The 18,778-nt window shown below is 39.1% G+C and overlaps 1 protein-coding gene across 1 annotated transcript; it reads right to left on the reverse strand.

Annotated features, from left to right (window-relative positions):
* Positions 1–2,781: 2,781 nt before the first annotated feature.
* Positions 2,782–3,225, reverse strand: LOC113306039. The gene has a single exon (XM_026555025.1). The coding sequence runs from the start codon at positions 3,223–3,225 to the stop codon at positions 2,782–2,784; it is 444 nt and encodes a 147-aa protein (XP_026410810.1).
* Between the last annotated feature and the right edge of the window lie 15,553 nt (positions 3,226–18,778).

The following is an 18,778-nucleotide window of genomic DNA, read 5'->3' on the forward strand; positions in this document are numbered from 1 at the left end:
ATTGCCTAATTTTATTAGGAGTAAGCTATGCTTGTTAAATTATGCGGCCAAGTTGTGTGACTGTGATTTTTCCTGAGACTGACATTAACAGTATAGCTTTCTTTAAGAATAAATGTGTTTTCAATAACGGAAACTTTAATTAAAAGTGTATGAACACATCGATCTCTTTGTCAGAGAGATGTAACTCGTATGAGTATTTTTGTGCAGATCCCAATACTAACACTTCGGGAGATTCATGCTACTCTGCTGAGAGTGAGCATTGATCGTCATGTCATGTCATTACTGGGAACATAGCACGGAAAAATATCAGGCGAGTCATGCATTAGTTAATAATGCTGACATAAAATAGAATTCACAGAATACTTGGGATTACTACTGTGCGCACCATTCTGAATGAATTTCATATATACTGAGTTGTTAAATACATGTGTAAATAAAGAGGTTTGAGCACTCATCACTTTCAAATGGCCTTTATTCCTTTGCAGGATCACGACGCTAAATATAGGGTTTTACGATTTTGATCTTGAACTAAAAAACACCATCAACAGGTTTGCAAAACAAGATCTGTCGACAGCAAATTTCACATCAAAACAGAAATCGAGTAAAGGTTTTGAAAGAAAATCCAATTTTTGCTCAAGAACAAACCCTAGTTTTCATAAAAAGCTTTTCTTTTTTAAAACTTGTACTCAAAACTTTCTGATCGAAGTGTTAACAAACAAGATAAGAGGTAGACGAGAATAAGATTCGTCATGTTTCAGATTTGTTTTCCGGCGAAGTATCTCTGTTTTCGATTTTGTTGAAACTTCCCCGGTATTCATCTCTGGTTTACACACATGAGACTTCACCGTTTTTGTTGTTTGTTGTCTGAAGATAACTTTCTATCGGCAAGGTTACATGTTTACCCCTCACACTTCAGTCTCCAGCGGGTCGATCAGTACTAACTTTCACTGGAACTAATCAAAAAATTGAAACTACGTACACAACTAGCTTGACTGGAACATCAGTTGCTACACAGATTTGAGACTCTCGGTCCCCCTAGTCGGCGCCAGAATGTATTTCCTAAAAATCTAACAACCACACCCACTTTGAACCCAACACTTAAGATGAATATCTACTAGCAAGTAAGAGGAGAAGTGCATCAAAGTAAACATGAACACAAGGGTTTTTACGTGTTTCGACCATTAATGATGCCTACATCCACGGGTTTTCACTATGATCGGAAGTGTTACATATAAACTCCATTAAAAGGGATTGGAGTTCTTTTTGAGCTCTAAGTTGTAGGAGGAAGAAGATCGATCCCTAAAAACATGTCTCTCTTTCCCTTATAAAGAGTAGGGATATACATCAATTTACAATACTGCCCACAGGGCTGATTACATAAGATAAGCACTAGTGAGGTCTTATTCCTATAAACAGTTACACCTAACTATACTACTTCCTTCCGCCTTAATCTTTCGACACGTGTCCGTTACATATTTTTGCTCCTACAATAAGAGAAAAAATCTTTTTCGTTTCTTCTTTTTTCTCTTTGTTTTATCGATATTATTATAGATAAGATGGGTAACCAGTTACATGGGTAGCAGGTTAAATGTTACCAGCACCTCCGATAACAAGATAAATTTTGATGTTGAATGTATGTATAAATTTTTTGGCGGGGTGGCGGTTAACCCGCGGATTATATCTAGCCCGACTTGTTTTGTACTAGGGTCAGATATGACAGACCTAGCTCGACCAGTGTAGGAAACAAGCCAAGCTCGGTTCAACCCGAGGGCCGGGGTACTACCCATAAATTAAAAAATAGTATAAGGAAGTTAGCTTGTTTCCTAGGGATCCAATTGGTAAATTCTGTAATTTTGTGGGCTTTTTGGTAAAAAATGTGTATGATCTTCTTAATATGTTTTTTTTTTGAAGCATTTATCTTAATATAATTGATGGTTCTCTATTAACTGGGTCCATATTTCTTTTCATCCGGGAACGAAATCCCGCCCCCCTCTCCCATAAAATAACATTTTTTCCATTGATATATCTGTACCTTGTGTTTTCTACAATTAACAAGAAGAAGTAATTATCAAATTCTTCATTGTACCTTTGCTCAGGATGTTTGGATGGCTCTTCAAAGTAAGTTGAGATGTTATTTCCCTCCCCTATGTTCGAAGATATTTCTACCGTTATTCAAGCTTGGCACTTAGCTCAGGCAAACAAGGCTATCACTAATGTGTGAAACTTAGTCCCTGTTGCTATTGTATGGAGCGTTTGGAAGGAGCGAAACACAAAAATCCTTACAGACAAAACTGTCAACAACGTTGGTGTTGTGAACGAGCTACTTATCAGCTTCATTGTTGATCTTTAGCTATCAAAATCAAAGATCTTGAGACTGTGAATTCTGCTGACGCAATGCAAAATTGACATTCTATTTATTTTACTTCTCCTTAAGTAGTTTTTTTTAATTTTTTAAGCACCTCCTTGAGTAGTTGATAGCTTGTTATCACTGCTTCTTTTTTCTTTTCGGTTTTTCTTCTTTTGGCGGTGGTGTAAATCTTTTGAGCCTGTTTTGGATCAATAAATCCATTTCTTTGCGGTTGTAAAAGAGAAAGACCCAACAAGTACCCACATTTTTTTAGGGATTTTGGTTTTGGATCCATCAAATTAAGACTCGGATATGCAAATGTTAGGATGCGGACCCGGTTCTGGATACTGAGGTGCCGGGGCCAATCAACCTTACATTTTTTTTTATAGATAACGGCCTTCAAAAAGACTAATGATCCCCTTTAATTATTGGGATTAGCCAAACAGGAGGCACAGACCAGTACATAGAGACATTGTTTTTTTGGCCCATTGAGAAAGCTCATGTGCCACAGAATTACAGAGACGAGGTTGAAAACTAAAAATACAGTCTACAAACTTTAAAGAAAAGAACTGGATGTCTTTAAAGACGTCAGTACTAGTGTCACCATCAAAACAGCCTGTAGAGAACTTGTTTATAAGATTTTTTGCATCACTTTCTATGATAACATGGGTAAAGTTCAGCTCCAACGCTTTCTTCATAACTTCCCAGATTGCTCTTGCTTCAGCTTCTTCTGCCGACTTCACTTGAAAAACCAGGGAGGCACAGAAAGAGGCTTTACAAGAGTAATCCCTCATCACATATCCTGCACCATTAGCTCCAGTGATTTCATCATAAGCACCATCAGGATTACATTTAATCCAGCCAAAGAAAGGAGGCATCCACTTATCACTTAATCTGATATAGGCAGAAGGGGAGACAATAGGTTTGGTTTTCCTAGTTAAAAGCATGGCCTTAGCTCTATGGATAATAGTAAGATGATTTTCCTTTAAGTTTTGGAAGACTAGGTTATTCTTGCTAGTCCGCGGAGACCAGGCGATGGCAACTAATAGACATTGATTATCATCAAAAAAGTTTAGAAACAATGTCAGTGAGCCAGAACATGAGCCAAACAGTGAAAGATCTGTTTTGAAAATATTGAGTATTAATGCAAAAATCAGACAAAAACCAAACTCGACTAGCAAAGGGACACAAGACCAAAGCATGCATGGTGGACTCTTGAGGATGGAAACATCTAGCACAATCAGTATTGTGCATTGGCATTCTAGTATGCAAAATGGTTCTAGCATGCAGAGCATTTCTAACTGCTTTCCAGGTAAAAACTTGGATCTTGTGAGGAACCCTAATTTTCCAAATTCTTAACCAAGATTTTTACATGGGGATAGTCTAAGGCCTCTGATACCCATGTAGGCAGATTTCGAAGAGAACTTACCATCTTTAGAAAGATCCCAAGCCCTCTTGTCAGGATTGCAAAGCTGGCTTAAGGGAATGGTGATGATCTTCTTAACAGAAGCATCATCATAATGAGTATTAAGTCTGGAGATATTCCAAGATCTAGAAACAGGATCAATAAAATAAAAAACTTTAATGCTAGGATCTTGTGGGACAAGAGGGTTTGGGGCAGAAGATCCCAAAGTAGGGATCCACTTATCACACCAGGGGTCAATAAATTGACCATCTCCCACAATCCAGGACATAAAAGGCTTGATGATATCATTGATAGCATGAAGACACTTCCAGGTCCAAGAACACTTATCAATACACTTATCATTTATTAGCTTTTAGAACAATAGCCAGTATACTTGTGGGATTCTCAAGGATTCTCCAGGCATTTCTGGCTATCGTAGCTAAATTGTTTAGTTCAGCTTTTCGAAAACCTAGGTCACCTTCAGCTTTGGGGCACAAAGTGATGTAGAACATCTAGAAACTTCTTACTTTTTTTCAAGTTTGTTATTTTCTGTTTTTGTCCTTTGCGTATTTCTTCTTTTAGAGTTTGTTAATTTTTAGAATTCTTATTTTCAGCCTATATAAACAGGCTATTGACGTTCTTTGTAAGACACATTCAATATTATTAAGATTATTATCAAACCTCTGTTTCAGAGAATCCCAAACCTCTTCTTTTCTTTCAACTTGTTTAAGTTATCTTCGTCCCTTCACATCACCTTTATTCCTTTCGCATCTCCTACAACCTCCGTGTTGTATTCTTCTCAATAATTTCTACAAGTCCTACATTAGTTGGTACCACAACCAGCAGTTTTTAGATTTCTATCTAAAAGCACGATCCAAATCGCTTCCGCAACATAACCCTAATTTTTTTAAGAAGACTAATACAGTTTAGTTTTCAATGGAAGACTACCCAAAGATGAGTTCACAAAGGCAACAGAGTCATCCAATAAGAAGTTTGAACTGTTGGATAAAAAAATTGAAAAGATACTAGCTCATCTTGACAAGAATTTGAAACTTGATGATAAAAAAGACTCTGATGTTGAGAATAAATCTACAGGTGAAGGAAATCATTCACATTCGAAATACATCTCTAAGAATGGACATAAACATAACTTTGTCCAAGACACTCGTACTCCAGAAGGTGTTCAAAAAAAGTTTAACAAAAATAGTCAATATGAAGGGTACATCTGTCAGCCTTACAAGAAATTTGTAAGTCCTCAAGTTAACAGTAGTGAGGAAGATGAAGCTGAAGATATTTTAGATAAGAACTGGACAGAAGAAAAGCGCTTGCAATCAGGTCAAAACTCTTATGGGTCTTTACCAGAGTACAAACTTAAAGCTGACATTCCTACTTTCAGTGGAAGATTCAAGATAGAGGAGTTATTAAACTGGTTTTATGAATTTGAAGCTTTTTTTAAATTCATGGAAGTACCAGACCATTCTAAGGTGAAACTTGTGGCCTACAAGCTAAAGGGAGGAGCTGCTGCTTAGCGGACTAAACTTTGTGAAAATCGCAGAAACTAAGGAAAATAACCAATACGTACATGGAAAAGAATGAGTGATGTTTTAAGAAATAAGTTTCTGCCTAAATATTACAGGCAACAACTGTTCGCAAAACTACAAACTTGCCAGCAAGGCGCAAGATTAGTGGAGGAATATGTATTCGAGTTTTACAACTTAATTACTCGTAATGAACTCAATGAAAGTGCAAAACGACTTGTAGCTAGATTCATTGAAGGTTTGAATCGATTAATTCAAGAAGGGATGACCCAGTCTGTTTATACTATGGAAGAAGATATACAACAAGCCATCAAGATAGAGCGACGTGTTTTTCGTTCTCAAAAGACTTCAACTAGGAAGTATAATCGATTCCAAGGTAATTTAAAACCCTATTCTTCAGTTAATGGTTTTCATGAAAATACATATGTTGAGGACAGTACACAATATTCTTCTTCTCGGCAGCAATATAGTTCACCAAATTTTACTAATTCTCAACATCCTTTTCCTAAGAATGGCTAACCCATCCTTCCAAGTCCAACTGAAATTCAGCCCGTACAACAAACACCCATTACTTCTCGTCCAATCTAAAATGAAAACACTCGATTTCCCACTAAGGATCAAACATCTTTTCCACCTTTAGCTAAGTCGCAGAATCCTTACGCTAAGTTTAGGGGAGAAAAGTGTAACAAGTGCCACCTACATGGACATAACACATCAGTGTCTTGTTAAGTTTTCATTCATTGGGTATAAAGATGAAGTCTTATGCGACCTGATCAATATGACTGCAGCACATATACTTCTTGGAAGACCATGGAAGTATGACATACGTGCAGTTCATAACTGTTTTGAGAACACTTATACCTTTTATAAAGATGGGAAAAAGAAGATTTTGGTTCCTTCCAAAACTATAGATGTTTATAAAGAACACAGTGATGGGAAAACTAGTTCCTTAGTAGCTTTTATAGTCAAATCTCTACATTCTCATACACTAAGTTCTCATGAAGCCTGAAAAGGCGGGGGTCTAACAACACCACCCAATATTTCGCTTAGCAATCTGTATGGACTAACTCCAATATACTTTGCTAGAGAATCAACTAGACAGTCAGACTCAATCTAGATTAAAGTATATCAAGGAGTTAATATCTCTCTCTTGATTTGATTTACTCAAGCTAATATAAATCAGCGAGTTTTTAATCAAATACAAGGAATAACTTGGATGGTACCAAAGACCAATATCCAAGGATAAATCAACAACCAAAGGTTGGATATTTTAATTGATGATCTGTAACGCACAACCTGTATTATTTCAATTATAAAGATAAACAATATAATACAGAAATAGAAATAACACAGATACCAGAATTTTGTTAACGAGGAAATCGCAAATGCAGAAAAACCCTGGGACCTAGTCCAGATTGAATACACAATGTATTAAGACGCTACAAAAACTATCCTACTCCAAGCTAACTTTAGACTGGACTGTAGTTGAACCCCAATCAGTCTCACACTGATCCAAGGTATAGTTGTACTCCCAACGCCTCTGATCTCAGCAGGATACTGCACACTTGATTCCCTTAGTTGATCTCACCCACAACTAAGAGTTGCTACGACCCAAAGTCGAAGACTTGACAATAAACAAATTTGTCTCACACAGGCAAGTCTATCAAAGGATCAATATGTCTCTCACAGATAAACCCTAAAAGGTTTTGTTCCGTCTTTTGATAATAATCAAGGTGAACAGGAACCAATTGATAATCCGGTCTTATATTCCCGAAGAACAACCTAGAGTTATCAATCACCTCACAACAATCTTAATCGTATGGTAGAGAAACAAAATGCTGCGGAATCACATACAATGAGACGAAGTTGTTTGTGATTACTTTTTATATCTTGCATATCGGAGATATCAATCTCAAGCCAATCAATCTGATTGTACTCGTACGATATAAGACGCAAGATCAGATCACACAACTACGATAAAAGTAGTATCGGTCTGGCTTCACAATCCCAATGAAGTCTTTAAGTCGTTAACCTAGTTTTAGAAGAAGAAAACCAAAGTTTAAAGGAGAACCGACTATAGTATGCAAACTAGTATCACAGGTGAGGTGTGGGGATTAGTTTTGCACAGATACTAGAGTTCCCCTTATATAGTCTTTCAAATTAGGGTTTGAAATTAAGTTACCTTGGTAACAAAGCAATCAATATCCACTGTTAGATGAAAACCTGCTTTAGATTCAAGCTAATATTTCTCAACCGTTAGATCGAAAACTTAGCTTGTTACACACACTTGAAAATGCACGCTTCTAGGTTTGTTAACCGTACCCAAATGTATGCACTTGTTGGTTCAACAATAGTTAACCAAATGGTTAGCCATATGATCATTCCATATCAACCATGTTCTTCTTGACCATAACTAGTTCAAATGATTTCAAATGAACTAGTTAGAGAGTTGTTCAATTTCAAAGAAATCTCATGTACTACACAAGACACAATTGAAGCAAAGATGATTTGATTCACTTGAATCGATTCATGAACTTTTATAGCCACGGTTTGCAAACTGCATTCCTTAGTCTCTTTAAGTTTAAGTTCAGAAATCATCTTCAGATATATAACCTCTCAAGTTCGCGGACTAGGTTCGCGGACTTAAGTTACCGGGCAGAGTTTACAAGCTCCAGCAAAAATTCTCGGGTATGAGAACTTCGCCGGTTCGCGGACTGGGTTCGCGTACTGAGTTCGCGAACTTAGCTTCACGCAACTAGTTTGTCAACTCCAGCAGAAATTCTCGGGTTTGAGAACTTCGGAAGTTCACGGACTTGGCTCGCGCCATTCTTCCGGTTCTCTTGATCAACAAAGTTCGCAAACTTTGGTTCAAGGAATAGGACTTATACATAAATGTGTTTCCACAATGATGCTTACGTCCACCATTGGTTATGTAATCTAAACTCTCATTTCAATCATTAAAACATTCTTAGAGGACGTTATACAGTTGTTATACCATTTCTCATCAAAGCAATTTTCAAGATGATTGAAACATATCTTGACTTTCGTCACATGGTAAAGATAAACTTGGTTAAAGCAAAAATCTTACCAACTCATATTTCGAGATATAGATAGGCGAGGTATACTCGGCTCGAAATACCAAATGTGTATAATCAAAGTCTATATATATAGCATACGACTTCTTGTCTCAAAGAGTAGGAGATAGAGTAGATAGACTTTTGAGTGATTGATAAGTTCAAGTCTCAAACCTAAACATTTAAGAACCTTAAACACAGATCAAGTTAGGTAGAAATGAACGATAATCAAGGTACATGGATCATTATAAGTACTCAAACAAGTAATAAAAACATAAAGCTTGCTCAAGTTTATAGACATACTTTTTTAGAAAAGTCCAATTGAATTTTATAGCCTTACCGAATATAATCTGTGCTCCCCAATTTTCGTGCTTCCCTCACCGTATACATAACAGGGAATTCCTTGGTGAGGATGCACTTACAACACACTCAAGTTGTGTTGAGGTGAAAATTTCTTGATCACCACAAGTGACTTTTGGATTATCATGAAAGAGATCGCTTTTGGAACCTTTCACATCCAAATTCATCTTTCCAAAGAACTCTTTAAGTTCCAACATCATGGATACTGCCTTCTCCATAGTCATGGAATTTTCTGGGTAATCATTCCTTTTCACACTCAAAGCGTCATTAACTTTCTTTGGAACCCACTTATGAGTGCGTTTAGAAACAACATGAACTTTCTTCCCCTTACTCTCTTCAAGATTTCTCGAAAGAGGATTTGATTGACTATTCTTTTGCAAGTTAGTCTTTCTCCAACTGGGAACATCGGATCTTGTCTTCGTCTTTACAAAATTATCCTTTTGATAACCATTACGACTGTGAAAAGGATTCGTATGACGTTTATAGGCAAAAATAGGTTTATCACAACACTGATTCCTTTGCCTAAAGGTTGGACAGTTACAACCTGTAGCATTAAGGGGATTATCCTTAACATATGATCTTGGTTTCACAATTTCTTGTGATGCCCAAACAAGAACATCATGAAGTTTCTCATTCCTTATACGGAAACGACATCTCCTTTCTAGGTGACCTTTATTTCCGCAATAGTGGAAAACATAAGGAATGTTCTTACCTCGATCCGTATGTGCTGACTTTGGAGGTTGATATACTTTGCTCTTTCGAACCTTAATTGACGGTGAAGGTATTTCACTTTTTCCATTGGTGGAAACTGTAGATGGTGGATTTTCGACAAGGGTTAAAATCGTAAAACCATAATCGTACATGCTCCTGATCCGACAATCAGATGTGTATTGAGGATCATGTATCTCTTTGAAGCATGAAAGCTCATGCCATAAAATCTCTGACTGAGAAGGCTATCTCTCAGAGTATGTGTAGATGTGTAGTCTCTCAGCTGAGGCAACGACACATCTCATGAATACTGAGCAATATCAGTAATTATTTCTATATAGAATCGAAAGATTGGGCGGCTCCTAGACAGCGTTCCTGCTAGTATAGAGCGACAACGTCTTCAGGATACAACAAGGTTTTCCATGACTATATAAAGGAAATATGACGTTTCAACAAGCTCATGTTTCTCAATTCTCAGATAATTAATGCTCCTAGACAGCATGCCCGCTAGTATAGAGCCGTCAGTTAATTATCTATAATCGTTAACTGAATATTCAACAATATTCTACGATTCTTAGTAATATTTCGTCACTTCAATTTCTGGTTCTTCCCAGCAGAATTCCACGGGTTAGTGATAAATATTCAACGTGCGGGCATCTGAGCAGCTATCGAGTAATCCCTGACCAAAATGGTGTTAGTGTACTCAGCAATAATGCACGAACGAGCACCTGAATGCGCAAACGAGCATTCCAAAACATGAACGAACGATGAACCTATACAAAGTAGGAATAAAATAATAAAATATTAATCAAGGAGCTGGGGACTGGGCCTACCGGCCGGCCGGTCGTGCTGTGGCCAGTCCCATGTCCAATTTTATATTTTATCATATTTTTATTATTTTCCCTGACCTCATGAAAATCCCTTCATTTGAGCAAATCTCCTTCATCTCAAGGAAACTACCCAGTCTCATGGTGTTTCCTCGTATCAAAGAAATAATAAAATTTAGCAAAGGTGTCGAGGGACCAGGTCCACTAGCCGGCCGGCCATGCCCTAGCCGTGTCCGGTCCCACACCTCATGACTCCTTATTATTTTATTATTTCCCTCGTCACATGAAAATTCCCTGATTTCATGATATTTCCCTCAATTCATAAAATATTATAAATTAGGAAGAAAACGTACGGGACCCGGGATCCCACACGCCCATGTCTTATTATTTTAATATTATTTGTTTCCTCATCCCATGGAAACTCTTTCACTTCAAGGAAATTCCCTAGTTTCAGCAAACTCCTTGGATTCATGAAATTTCACTCAAGTTCATGAAAAATAATATAAAATTAGGGAAACCTGTGGGACCGGTCACGCCCTAGACGGCCCGACACGCCCCTTATTTTATCATTATTATTTTTATGATTCCCTCATCTCATAAAAACTCCTTAATTTCAACAAATTCCTTGGTTTCAACAAACTTCTTGATTTTTATGATATTTCCCTAAAATCATGAAAATATTATAAATTAGGAAAAAATGCCTTGGGACCGCTCCTTGGCCGGACGGCCGTGCCTTGGCCTAGACGGTCCCACACCTCATGATTCCTTCATTATTTTATAATTTTATTCCTTCATCTCATGAAGTTTCACGGTTTCAGCAAAATCCCTGATTTCTTCATATTTTCTAAAAATGTTGCTCAAACGCACATCGGAAAATATCAGGACTGAGACTCGGACATTACGGTGATGCGGGCATGTCTCCTTGACCGAACAAGGATGTCCCTGAGGCTTGCAAATAGTTGGTCCCACGTGTTTTAATAATTTTGACCTAATTTGCTCAATTGCTCATATTGGGTCCAAACTCTTCCCAAATAGCTGGGAGTTTGTTAAAACGACCATCAGCTAGTCCCATGACCACCAAGGGACGATTTCATGATCCCTTGGTCGATCCCTCATCTCTCTATAATCAGATTCTACTACCTGACGCTCACACGAACACTATTTGAAAAATGATTAAACCAGCATTTAATCATCCTTTCACCAACTGATCTTCAAGAGACTTTGGTATTTTGCTCACTTGAGCATCTGGGCGCTATATGGTCGGTTCATCATACCATGTATCCGGTCCCTACTTCATTTTCATGAATGATTTTCAATAAATCATCAATTTATCAATAATTTGGCAATTTATCAAAATTAAGGTTTCGAATCCAGAGCTCTGCAAAACATAATTTTGAGCAGATTCAAACACTAATAATTTTACGTTGATCCCGTGATCAACACTTTAATAACTACGCTCGGCTCAGATGTCAGCATCTTAAATTGACGTTTGCTCAAACGAGCAATTTGCTCAATTAAAAGAATATTGGTTCAACTATCAATATTCGACGATGTCAACAATTCATTAAACGAGCAAAATTTTCTCATACGAGCAATATTTGTTCAAATCATGAATATTGGCTCAACTATCAATATTCAATAACTCATGCGAGCAACATTTACTCATATAAGCAACATTTGTTTATACGAGCAATATTGGCTCAGACCATGAATATTGGTTCAACTATCAATATTTGCTCAGATGAGCAACATTTGCTCAGTCCATGAATATTTTTTCAACTATCAATATTTTCTCAGATGAGCAACATTTGCTCAGTCCATGAATATTGGTTCAACTATCAATATTTGCTCAGATAAGCAACATTTGCTCAGTCTATGAGTATTGGTTCGACTATCAATATTCAATAAGTCATCATATGAGCAGTACTTGCTCAGTCCATGAATACTGACTATTAATGTTCAACAGTTTAACAAACGAGCAACATTTGCTCGTACGAGCAATATTTGCTCACCTTAACAATCAACGTAATTATATCTTCGTCTCAACAGACATGTTCAATTCATGAGTCTCAGAACATTTTCAAATTATGTTCAAATCAACAATAAAAGGACTCATCGTCCCATAAAGTCAGCAACTAACTAACTAAATACACGTCTACCTTGCAGACTCCACATTCACGAGACATCAATCGTGTCACATGGGGGGATATTAACTAGGGTTTTGGTCTGGCGGTCTACGGCACGTGTGTTCATACACACGATGAGAATGTGAGTAAGTCGTGCAATCAGTTGGAGGAGTTAGCAAAGTAGTTAGTGGAAAGTTAACCAAGTCTCTGCACGATGAGCAACTGGTTTCAACACGATTTTCCACTTCCCCACTCTTTGACTCCCGTAACTGTCACACTTCATGGGATCATGGTGTTTTCAATTCAGCAATATATAAGTCTCTGAATCCTGATTAAAAGGACAAGAATTTCTCGACAAGTTCATACAGACAATCTTTCGTCTACACGAACTCATCGTTTGAGAAATAACTCTCAACTGAGTAAATTCGATCATTCAGAACTTTCTTACGCAGAATACACAACACACATACAATCTCGATCACCATTGATCTCACACATTTCTCAGCTTCCCTCCTACGGATCAACCCATCCTCTCTTGTGACCGAATTGACTCTGGAACGACCATTGTCTTGGTTTAGGCCAGAGTCCAACAGATTGATCTCTCGAACTTAAAGCACTCCCTTCTTGCAGTGCATCTGTGTGAGGTTGAGTATTTGCTCGGTTCAAGGAGTCTCCGCACGGTCATCTCCTCAATTCCGTAAAAACCAGAAAATCGTTTTCCCCATCTACAGATTGGCGACCACAGTGGGAGATTAATCTCTCGGTTGTAATCTCACGCTTTCACAAGATGGTTGGTCTTAGTACTAATTCAACTACTCCAAACCCGATCCATAATCTTTCAAATGGCAACATTCCTCCTGCTAACGCTACATCTGACGGCACGGGAGGCGGAGAGATCCCGACTCTGACTGAGTTGGCGCGGGTCCTGGAGATCCACACCAGGAACATGGATCTGATGAAAAATACAATTAACCACATAGTCGATTTTCTCATCAGACTGAGATCCGAGTTAGGCAGTACCTCCACTTCAGAAATCCCATCACTAGGGACTGACTCGTCACATGGTGACCCTCAAACCCACGGCTTCACTACTTATGAGAAGTCGGTGGACCAAGAGGTTGCACAATTAGTCGAGAACTTGTGCTAACTCTTACACTTTTCCAGGGAGCAGCATAAAGACACGATTTTCGCACTTAACCAGATATCGTCTGATGTGCATGTAGCTTCATTGTCTCCGGCAGTCGAAGAAATGTCCATAACGTCTGTGCACTCGATCAATAATATCCCCTTTGGAGAAGAAGACCGCATGGCAGATGAAGGCCATAACCTATCCTTGTACTGACAGGTTTTATCAAAAACTCTGAATTCAAGAGGACTCTCGTCGATACAGGCGCTTCTACAAATATTATTACCATGAAGACTCTCAAAGCAGCCAAGTTCCCACAGATTAAAATTGTTCATCATCCCATCTTGATGACGGGCTTTGAAGGAAGCCAGATCCATACGTATGGATATGCATACATAGACCTAAGAGTAGGGCCTATTCAATCAAAGGCCAAATTTCACGTGATCGAACAAGAGCCTAATTACCACATGATACTTGGAAGACCGTGGCTTCATGACAATAAAGTGGTTCCTTCAACGTATCATCAATGCATGAAAGATCTGCTCAATAACAAGATTGTTCGTATTGCGGCTTCTTCATCTCCTTACACTCCGGTCTATGACGCTGAATTCCTTGAATCTCCAAAGGACATCCCTGAACCTCCCAGGAAGATTTACAACACTCCACTCTCGAGCTGGTAATCCATTGAAAAAGCTGCTGACAATCCATCGTCTTCAGGCACTAAACCGATCCAGTCATCTGTTACACCGGTCAAGCATTGTAAAGGTCAGATCACAACACCGGGATCCCGCTTCATAGTCAGTCACGGTGCAGAGGGGAGGGGGTCACATACCTCCGGCGCAGAGATTAGAAATTAACAGGGGAAAACGATAAAAAGTCTCCCCGACCTGAAGAATCACATCAGAGTGAACAATCACCTGATGAAGAAATTCAAGACGCTCCACGACAAATACAAGATGGCACGGATTCTACTACTGACGATCTCGAAACGATCAAAATTGGAACAGAGGAGGATCCAAGGTCAATCTTAATTAGTTCCGCGTTATCGCCAGAAGAGCGGGCAGGATTGATAAGTATGTTAAAATAATATCAGGATATCTTTGCTTGGACATACGAAGAGATGCCTGGTCTTGAAGAAAAATTGGTCACTCATCATCTGCACATCACTCCAGGCTCCAAGGCTGTCAAACAGTCACCTAGGCAGTTCATACACGAAGTTGAGGAGCAAATCAAAGTCGAAATTCAGAAACTACTAGAAGCAGGGTTTATCAAGCATATTCAGCATCCAACATGGTTGGCGAATGTTGTCCCTGTCAAGAAGAAAAATGGTCAAATAAGATGTTGTGTTGATTTCAAGAACCTGAATAACTGTTGTCCTAAAGATGATTTTCCTTTAACCAACATTTACATGCTCGTTGATACAACCAGTGGTCACGGTATGTTCTCATTCATGGATGGTTACAGCGGATACAACCAGATCAAGTTGTACGAACATGACGCCAACAAAACTGCGTTTCCTACTCCCATTGGGAATTTTCATTACACTGTGATGCCCTTTGGATTAAAGAACGCAGGCGCCACTTATCAACGGGATATGACTGCTATATTACACGACATGATGCACAAGCAAGTGGAAGATTGTGATGATGTGGTGGTGAAGTCGAAGACTCGAGCATCCCACTTAGAAGTTCTGAGAAAAGTTTTTGAAAGATGCAGAGAATACAAGTTAAAGATGAATCCTCTGAAATGTGCCTTTGGTGTCTCCTACGGAAAGTTTTTAGGATTCCTGGTCACTGCAGAAGGAATCAAAGTCGATCCAGACAAAACGAAGGCAAATACTACCATGACTCCTCCACGCACTGTGAAAGAAGTCCAGAGTTTTATGCGCAAGGTAAATTATATTCGACGCTTCATTCCTGGACTGGATCAACCCATAGCTTCATTTACCCCTCTGTTGAAGAAAGGAGCAAGTTTTGTATGGACAACTGTCCAACAAGAAGCGTTCCAGAAAATACAGCAAATGTTGTTATCACCTTCTGTCATGAAATCTCCAGTGCAAGGACGACCGCTGATAGTTTACACAGCTTCCAGTGATGTTGCTATTGGAGCACTTCTTTCTCAAGAAGACGAAGAAGGGATCGAACGACCGATCTACTACTTCAGCCGTACGATAAGAGATGCTCAACTCAGATACCCGAAAGCCGAGAGAGCATGTCTAGCATTAGTGCATGTAATCTAGAAATTGAGACACTATTTGTTATCCAACAGAGTCATGCTTGTTTCCAAAGCTGACCCTATAAAGTTTTTACTATCAAATTCAGCCTTGATAGGGATACCAGCAAAGTGGTTACTTCAGATGTCAGAATTCGACATAGCTGGTGTACTACCTAGAACAATCAAAGGCCAAGCAGTTGCCGACTTACTTGCTGCTTTTCCAGGCGAATACATGACAATGTTACATGAAGATGTACCTGGTGAGTTTCCAGAAATCTTAGTTATCAAATAAGAGACGTGGCTCTTATACTTTGAATGGTCTTCTACTCCTAGCAACGACACTGGAGGAGCAGTCATGGTGCTAGTGTCTCTATCTGGTGAAGTCTTCTCACATTCATTCAAACTGGATTTTCACTGCACCAACAATTCAGCAGAATACGAGGATTTCTTATTAGGTTTGTCCCTGGCCAAGCAAGTAGGAGCAACACATCTCGAGATAAGAGGATATTCGAAACTACTAGTTAATTAAATGAATGGAGCATGCTCTCTCAAAGAAATCACACTTTCCCCATTCAGAGCTGAAGCTCAGCGGATATTAGCTAATTTTTCTGATGCAACAATCGCCGTACTGGACAAACTAACAACAGGCATGCTGACTGCCTAGCAGCCCTCGCTTTTAAACTGTAATTCGAAGGAGTAGAGAAAAAAATAAGGGTACAAAGGCGTACTGTGTCATCTACCTGGCTTGCTCAAGTCGAAGATATTCAAGCAAACGATTGGCGGGGAACCTATTATTCATGAATTGAGCAATTCTCTTTCAGAAGGGAAAACCGGCCTCAAGGAACTAAAGAATTATTTCTTGCTTCATGGAGCATTATACTATCGGAATCCTGATGGGTATTTATCACGATGCCTCGGGAACGACGAAGCGGGCGCGCAACTCAAACGCATACATGAAGAGAACTGCGGAAAGATGTTGGTGGTGACACTTTACAGAAAGATACAATGGATGGGATACTATTGGCCTTCTATGGAGGCTCATTCAAGAGCTCTGCAAATGTCTTGTCCCAATTGTCAGACGCCTCCTTTTCATTTAGAATCTTTGACAGTCCATCACACTGGGGACTGGAGGGAGCCTTACATCAAGTACGTTCGCGACAATGAGTTACCCTCGAAAAAGAAAGAAATGAGTAAGCTCATTCAGAGAGCCAAAAGATTTGTCTTTCTTGACGGAATCTTATACCGCAAAAGTTTTGGCGGGACTTTACTAAGATTTTTAGCTGGGCATGAAGTCCCAACAATTCTGAAAGAAATGCACGATGGAGAACATAAAGGAAAAAAGAAATTATTTCTCCAAGTTCATGAGAAATATTATTGGCTGAACATGAAAGATGATGCAGTTGCACAGGTTCAGAGATGTCATCAATGCCAAGTCCACGGTAATCTCATCCACATTCCTTGTCATCCATTGAATACTGTGAACAACCCTTGGCCTTTCTATAGCTGGGGACTGGATATCATCGGGAAAATCAATCCAGCATCTTCGAAGCAGCACAAATACATCATCACCACGACTAAGTATTTCACCAAGTGGGTTGAAGCTATTCCTCTTCGAAGTACTACTGGAGTCACAATTGCAGCCTTCATCAAAGAATACATAATATGCAGATTCGGTATTCCCAAACACATAGTCACAGATAATGGAACTCCTTTTGCCAACAAACATGTGACAGAATTGCTTGAGGAATACGGCATCAAACAAGTTTTCTCCACACCGTATTATCCCCAAGGAAACGGACAAGCAGAGAGCACCAACAAAACTTTGATCCGGATTCTCAGCCGAACAATTCATGATAATCCTCGAACGTGGCATGAAAAATTGCATATGGCTCTGTGGGCTTATCGAACTGCGCCAAGGAGCTCGATCGGGACTTTACCATATTCCCTCGTCTACGGAGCTGACGCCGTACTTCCAGCAGAAATCAAAATTCCTTCAGCAAGGATCGCAATGTCCAGTGGAGTACAATGGGATGAAGTCGAAGTGTCCAATTCAAGAATCGTTGAACTAGACATGCTCGAGTCAAGAAGGGCTAAGGTAGAAAAATATGTGGAAGCATACAAACAAAGGATCTCCAGAGCTTACAACAAAATGGTAAGACCTCGAACATTCCAAGTAGGAGATTTGGTGCTAAAGATAGCAAAACACATTCAACAAGATATGTCTGCTCCTAAGTTCTCCACGAAATGGGAGGGACCATATGTCATCATCAAGGCAGTGTCCAGTGGATATTACAAGATCCTAGCTATTGATGGATGAGTGGAAGGAAATATCATCAACGGTAAAAGCGTATTATGCCTGATCCATGGAAAACCCTTATCTTTTCATCAGTTCAAGCATTCCTCAAAATGTAATTTATATTCCTCCAAAGAGTATGCAAAATGCTTTTTGATCATTAAACATTTCATAAATGAGCAAAAATTCTTTCATACCATGATCAATTATCCTGCCTAAAGAAAAACCTAAACCTATCCGAAAATAACAATCATAAATGCTCACTCAGAGTAAACCATCCAGCAGAGAGTAATTTTTATTGACAACCATGTCAAGCTTCTTTTGAAATTTTTGAGTCTTCACCTTCAAGTCTTGGACAACTTTCTGAACTCTTACTGATTATAAGGCGCGTGCCTTCTCCTCTTCCAAGAAAGCAGTTGTGGTAGAAATTGTATCAGCAGCAGCCGCTGCCCTGTCGATTTTAATCATCTCGATTCGACGGTGGAGCCAACTCACGTTGAACCGCAGGGTCTCTCAATTCGAGATCATGTCATCCCACCTATGAAGTTCATGATTCTTGACATCTCGCAGATTCATCTCGTTCATCTCTTCAATGATCGGTAACAGTCCGGCCACCGTAGTCAGAAGGGTTGGGAGAAAGCCTCTCCATATTTCCGTCGTAGAAATATGCCCGTACCGTCTCCAAATTTTAGTGCACAGAGGTGCGTGACATTTGGGAATGACGAATCCACCGACGACTTCATTATTTGGGCTAGTATTA

Source organism: Papaver somniferum, chromosome 8 (genome assembly GCF_003573695.1).
Source record: "Papaver somniferum cultivar HN1 chromosome 8, ASM357369v1, whole genome shotgun sequence".
Taxonomy (NCBI): Eukaryota; Viridiplantae; Streptophyta; class Magnoliopsida; order Ranunculales; family Papaveraceae; genus Papaver; species Papaver somniferum.